General features: G+C 43.3%; 1 protein-coding gene across 3 annotated transcripts; it reads right to left on the reverse strand.

Annotated features, from left to right (window-relative positions):
- Positions 1-1,228: 1,228 nt before the first annotated feature.
- On the reverse strand, positions 1,229-6,256 carry EIF1B (eukaryotic translation initiation factor 1B). 3 transcript variants are annotated; one of them, XM_068935687.1, is made up of 5 exons: positions 6,129-6,256; positions 5,414-5,621; positions 3,001-3,164; positions 2,179-2,280; positions 1,229-1,602 (listed from the first exon to the last, which is right to left on the reverse strand). In XM_068935687.1, the coding sequence occupies exons 2-5, from the start codon at positions 5,442-5,444 to the stop codon at positions 1,558-1,560; spliced, it is 342 nt and encodes a 113-aa protein (XP_068791788.1). In that variant the 5' UTR covers positions 5,445-5,621; positions 6,129-6,256; the 3' UTR covers positions 1,229-1,557. The 3 variants fall into 3 exon arrangements, with proteins under 3 accessions (XP_068791788.1, XP_068791786.1, XP_068791787.1); XM_068935685.1 differs by lacking the exon at positions 6,129-6,256 and adding an exon at positions 5,767-5,947; XM_068935686.1 differs by lacking the exon at positions 6,129-6,256 and adding an exon at positions 5,728-5,841.
- Positions 6,257-6,703: the final 447 nt, after the last annotated feature.

Genomic DNA, 6,703 nt, shown 5'->3' on the forward strand with positions numbered 1-6,703 from the left:
GTAATGCTCCCTTAATCATTGTTAGTGCCATAAAGCACTATCTGAATTGAGAAATATAAAAAAAGATTCAGATAAGATCTCCATAAATTGATTGCTACTGTTTAGAAAGGCAAGTCTCTGAACCTAAGTAGGGACACTGCTAATAGAAATAGAGTCTTGCCTATTCTTGATGTTTACTTAGGTCATCATCAACTCCTTTTCTCTGAATAGGCTATTAAAAGCCTCAGCAGTCAAGAAATGCCTCTTTCTCCCTGTGAGAATGTGCACTACTACAAGAAGTCTGTTAACATTTTCCACTACTATTGTGTTTTCCAGGCTTGGCATCTTCTGGATGCAGAGCCCATTTCAATGTCTATCCCACATGGAAGATAGCATCTGCGTGTTTCAGAAAATGAAGTCACTTCACTCTATAAAAAGATGTGGTCTAATAACTGGATAGCAAATGTTTACAGTTAACAAAAATTAGATGGAAAGCTTGGTAGAACATATCTATTGAATGAATTGTCTGATAGAATAGCAGACTAAATTAACTTCTTGTAGTTATACCCAAACCCCGTAACAAAAAATCTTCGGATTAACAATTAATCACAGTAAAACTTTTCACACCGGATTCCTCCCATAATATTGATTTAGAGGCTGCAATGACATACATACAAAAAACCTGTCAGTGCAGAGCGTGCTCCTTTCCTTACTTCCACAGCTAACACCGTGAATTAAAGCACTCTGCTTGCCAACATGAAACAGTCATAAGCAGAAGCCAGCTCAAGATCTTTCCCCTCATTCCGTAACGGGAAGGATACAAAATCCTGTGCATGTCCTTCAAGTGGTTTGGGAGCCCCATATATGATCTAGATGTTTAGCATGATCTTAGCAACAGCAGCTTTAAGGAGTTCAGCTTAGTTTAGTCTTGCTAATACTGATATTTCATAGTCACTGCAATTCAGTTTAGAGGGAAGAACCAGTTACCTACTCAAACAATTAACGTCTTATCACGCTACTACTGAAATACACCTACACAAAAGATTTTAAAGCTTTAGTCTTACAGTTACAGCAAAAGATCATATCAAGCTCATGTACTTCTGAGTAGCTAATACTTCATCACAAAGATTTGCCAATTTGTTCAATAAGCAGTAAGCTACGCTTGCCACAAAACATTTTGGCCATTCTTTAGTAAGGCTGGTGTCCTATTTTGAAACTTAAGCTAAAGGATTACAGATACCTCAGAAAATATATGAATAAACTTTTATTTTTTATCACAACACACACTGTTTTATTACAACCCACACATTTAAGTCAGGCAAAGTAGTAAACTGAACAATCATTTCCATTGGAAATGTGCTAAAGTTCACAAGTGTCTTCATTACCACCTTACTGCAGTTTTCTTATGTGTTTCTAGTCTACATATCACATGTTTCATGCAATCATGCAAAAGTGAATCAAATTTTAAATGTTCAGGTAATAGGGAAGTCCATTCACTGCAAAGATTCATCTTCCACAAAAGAGCCAGCCTAGGCAAGAACAAATACTGCAGGATTCTTCATGAGAGCGCAGAGTATTTTAGAAACCATGAACTTTCAGTTGTTCTTCCTTAACAATGCCAACCTAAAGGAGAAAAGCAACATAACTGAGTAAAGCTCACATGCTGATATCAAGTTATGAGAACTGCATACTCTGATTAAAGAAATTTTAATACCACAGATAAGCAATAAAGCAGCTTTCTAGTTTCCAAAATGCATTTAGGTTAAACAAGAGAATTCATCACACAACAAGGAAAATCCTCTTATTCAGTCTTGGCACTTATTCTCTGATGGTTTAACATCTCAGTATCATGATTTACAGCAGTAAGCTAGTAAGTACTTCTGATAAAATCCCGTGTGTTTTCAGTCTCAAAATTATGATTTGCATCAAACACTTCATTTTACAGACAAAAAGCTTAAATTGCATTGTCAGAGAACAAATGATATGTTCCTGCAGGGTAAACATTCCAAACCATTTTGATTCTTACTGGAGACTTACTCTCATTTAACGGTGCTCCAAGAGTCATTTTGCTTTTTAGTTGAAAAGGTAAAGAAATTACAGTAGACATCTTTAACAGATTAACATCAGTGTCACCCGTCAATCTTTATTGCTTCTGGAGAGGTTTAGAATACTGCAAGGTATTCATCTGCAGTGCCTCACCTCCAAGAGGAATTGGCAGATGTTCTTCCTCTGGTCACCTTGAAGCTGGATAACTTCACCGTATTCAGGATGTTCAATCACGGTACCATTACAAGCAAATTTCTAGAGAGAAACATTCATACCGTAAGATTCTAATGTACATTATGATTTTAGCTGGTAAGCCTTTTCAGCAAAATTTTGTCACAGAAGCTGCTTATTAAAATCCTGAAGCCAAGAAAGGCAAGGCTACATTTATTCTACAGTGGTTTTGAGAGCAAATGGAACATATCTGGTGATGCATAAAAACAAACTAAGCTGTGGATAGTAAATCCAAGCAGGGACAAGATCAGCTACCGTGCAGAAGCAACTGGCCAATACTCAGTACAAAAACGGAAAACAAAGTCACGAGATACAGCCTTTCAATAACACACTATTTTAAAACAGGAAGTAAATATGCTTTTATCTTGGCAGAACTCAAGACCTTTATTTCAACAGTAATCCAACTACAACAGAATAAAAAACACAAAATAAATTCTACTTAAAGTTGATTTGATTCTTCACATCAATAATGCCAGACATCTGTGAGATTTAAATGGAACACTCAGAATATATTTCTATTTACTGGAGTATTACAGGAAAGAAACATTTCACTTTTTGGCAAAGATTACTATCACTGGACACTGACAAGAGCTTTGAAAAAAAAACAGGGAAGGGGATCAACCCGAATATGAAAGTGATGGGCACTGGCAAGAAAGAAATTAATGTTAAGAGGAAGAATATTTTTATAGGTATCATATTCCTTTACATAACATCTTTAGTTTTTAATCAAAGCAACAATTTCACCTTTTTGAAGGCTTTCACAAGTTTCTTTTTGTCATAATCATCTGCAATTCCCTGAACAGTTGTTAGTGTCTTTCTTCCGTTTCGTTGCTGGATCCTTATATGAATGTAATCCTCAGTCCCTGCTGGGAGTAAGTCGTCACCCTTAGTTGCATCAGCAAAGGGGTCTGCAAGAGTAAAAAAAATCATATGTAATGCTCATGAAAGAACATATCCAAACTCAAAAACTAGCAGGTAAGTGTCTCACTTCACTAAGAGCTTTAGGGGGATAATCTTGCCATTTTGTTTTCCCTGTTCCAGAATACACTATTAAGTTGAGTACTTTTTTCTTCAGTTGTATTAAGTCTAACCAGTCTAGTAACTCACCCTAATGCTGGCCAGCTATTAAGCATCTAGTTTCTTTAATAACTACTTGGAAATTCAGCTACAGTATCAGTTTAAGACTTCACTGCTTCTTATAAACCATAAATTTTGAAGCCCTCCATCTGAAAAAGTAGTTCCTAGACTAGAGTTATGCTCATTTCCAGCAGTGAGAATATTAAGTGCACCTAGGGTTACACACAGTCATATGCATTTTAAGTAAAATAAGGTCTGTCTGGGGAGGATATCTCATTAGATGAGCTGATAATTACAGAAAAATAAAAGGCTCTGCTTTATAGGTCCAAAACAGAACTCTTGCACCATGATGACTACCACACTACCAGCATTTAAGTTGTGTCTGCCTACTAACGTAAACAAGACATAGCAACAGACACCAACAGATGACAGAAGCTGTGTGTCAATCAGTATGACTCTGCTAGGAGGTAGTTTCAGATAAGAATCATTACAATTCGTTTATACTTTGTCTACACAAAAGTCCATTCTCTAATTCTTCCAAGCTTCAACTTATGTAAAAAGGCAAAACAAGCATGTATTTAGGGAGCAAAGATGGGTTTTCAGGTTATACTACTTATTTTCTATTTTCCACAAAAACACATTTAATTATATATTTTATTTGGAAGGCCTACAAGCTTTCTAAACAGTAACTCCTCCAAATCAGTCTTAAAGCATGAAGTGCCTTAAGTCAAGATTTGTATTTTTCATCTACCACTATTAATTCCGGATACTAATCAGGAACATATTAAAGAGTCAGATTTTCAGAAAGAGCAAGTTCAGCATTTTAAACTTATGTAGTTTAAGGTGTTTTGGATGGAAGTTTGAGACATAAGTCTAAAAACACAGATAAAGTTTTGCCATCCACTGGATACAAGCACTGCAAAAGAACACAACTTGAGCAGGAATAGGAACAGAAGTAGTTTAGCAGACACGTTGGCTCTAACAGAATCAAGAATGACATGAGCACGAAGGCATTAAGCTGCATGGGGGTGCAAATGCCACAAGAAAGAAGTACAGCCTAGTTGCAGGAGATCAGCTCCGTTTTCACAGCTGGTAGGACAAACACTGATGGAAAATTTCAGTCACAGAAAGGATTAAAGAGAAAGGGGAACTGGACTTAACAAAGAGTTTAGGATTCTAGACTGGAGGTAAAGCTAACACTGTAGGCGATAACATTGGTTTACTTTAAACAAATCCTTTGGGTAGCACATTCCTAAGCATGGGATGAGTTCTCAAATCATGGTTACCGCAACTTTTCCATGCTGCTTATAAGTGCAGAAGATCAGAGACAAAGCTGAGATCAAAACCTTGACAACGTTATCTTAACAGAGTTACTTGCTCACTTGTTGCATATAGATCAAGAAACGTGGAGAATCACAGCCCAGCAAGGTACAACTTCCATACTAATACAAGACAAATGACCTACTAGCTATATAACTCAATCTACATAAACAGTATCACTTGTAAGGCATAAATCAGGTTTTGGAGCAGGGGATAACAATATAGATGAGGCAGTTTTGCAGTAGGTTAACAAGCAAAGAGATTCTTTATAGGAAATGAAGTAGTAAGCTGATTATACCCTTTCTTGTCAAGGCAATATCAACCCTAGGCTCCCTCTGCCACCCAAGATTACAACTGTGGGAGTGCAGTTGACAAAAAAAGCACAGCCTGGGGCCCTAGGAGAGATTCAGGCAAACGCTGCAGGTTGGAGGCGTCAGAATACTGGACAGGACAGCACCTCCTACCAGAGGGGGAGCTGAGCGGGAGATCACCCTCCTATCGGATTTCTCTCTAGTGTGTACACAGCACACGTCCCCAGACAGATGGCACAGGGTGAGTGACCAGGAGGACGAGTCAACGGGGATCTCTCTGGAGAAAAACGCTGGCAGAGCACGGGTTGGCAAGCCAGCCCCAGTAACCGTTTCAGTGCCACCAGGGAAGGGAGGGGGTTACCCACACACCTGACACTCCCAGTCCAGGAAAGAGAGGGAAAGGTGAGCCGCAGGGGAAGGCAGGGAGCAAGCAGCGAGCCGCCTCTTACCGAAAGACTGGAGGTTCTGGATAGATGACATGCGACTCTGCGGCGAGAGGCTGGAGCAGTGGAGAAAAGGCCGCGGTGGGGTCCGCTCCGGTCACGTCTCCGGCGCCGCAGTGCCAGCGCAGGGGTAGGGAGCGGGGAGGGGAGGGAGCGGGGAGGGTGGGGAAACAGCGAGGGGAGGGATAACAAAACCAGTGGGAGGGGGAAGAATCTGAGAGACAGAAAAAGAGAGAGAGAGGAATAAATGGAGAAGACTGCGCAAAAGGGGAAGGAGGAGGGGAGGAAAAAAAAAAAAAAAAGCAGTCAGGTCGCCCCACCAGGCGCCCCCCGCCCCGCAGCAGACCGCCCCGAACTACCGCTAACGGGCAGCCGCCTCCGTCTCTCCTCGTAAAATGGCGGTTGGCCCGTGCCGCGCCAGGCACGTGATGTCCACCACCGCCCCAGTGCTGCATCATGGGAAAGAGAGTCCCTGCCCGCCCCGCGGCCACGGAGCATCTAGGGCCGCGCCGGCCGGCGGGACTACAGTGCCCAGAGTGCACCGCGCCGCGCCCTCCCCCGCCCTCGCCGGCAGCTCCCGCCCGCCGCCGGCGTCGAGGCGGTTGGGCGAGCGTTGGCTGCGGGCGGCGCCTGCGGCCGCTGCCGTCTTGTTGCGCGTGTGTGAGCACAAATTCCCGCTTTCCCTGAGGAAAGTATCCTGCAATAACTGGAAATAACTTACTTAGAAGCTTAGTGTCGCACAGAAGCAGCCCTGCAAGCCCCGCTGGCGGGCAGCTCGAGCCGGTGTCTCTGGAGGCCGCCCAGCCTGCGCGGCTGCCGGCCAGGTCGGCCCGCCGGCCTCAGACAGGGCTCGGACGGCGGCAAGGGGGGGCCCCTCCTGGGTCCCCTCCCCGCTCACGTGCCTTTCCTTTGGCTGGTGCCCTTTCTGGGCATGCAGTTGCACTCACCGCCTTGCCTGCTAGCGCGGTGGAGCCGCTGTGTTTTGGACGCCCGGGTAGCGGCTGCGGCGGGTGGCCCAGCAGCCAGCGCCTCCCCAAGCAGGCACAGCCTCACCGGCGGTGACTCTGACTGACCCCCGGGGGGAGAGGATGTGCGTCCCTTTCGTTTGGTACAATTTGTGGATCCTCATAAAATGAGGGGAAAAAAAAATCCTACAGACCCCAGGGTCACGTAGGAGGGAAGAGGATGTAAACAGCCACCTTTTTACTTTGCTATCAATCGTTTGTCCACCGTTTGAGGTGAGGAATGGATTGCGTTTCCTTGGAGCACTGAGGGGGTGTGGTGAGCGGGCGTTTC

This window comes from Struthio camelus, chromosome 2 (assembly GCF_040807025.1).
Source record: "Struthio camelus isolate bStrCam1 chromosome 2, bStrCam1.hap1, whole genome shotgun sequence".
Lineage (NCBI taxonomy): Eukaryota > Metazoa > Chordata > Aves > Struthioniformes > Struthionidae > Struthio > Struthio camelus.

What these genes read in the sequence shown, in the direction of transcription:
- EIF1B (XM_068935687.1), bottom strand. Translation starts at nt 5,444, where the DNA reads ATGTCATCTATCCAGAACCTCCAGTCTTTCG. An exon ending in CCAGAACCTCCAGTCTTTCG is followed by an intron (nt 3,165 to 5,413) that starts GTAAGAGGCGGC and finishes TTACTCTTGCAG; the next exon opens with ACCCCTTTGCTGATGCAACT. An exon ending in TTGTGAAAGCCTTCAAAAAG is followed by an intron (nt 2,281 to 3,000) that starts GTGAAATTGTTG and finishes GTTTCTCTCTAG; the next exon opens with AAATTTGCTTGTAATGGTAC.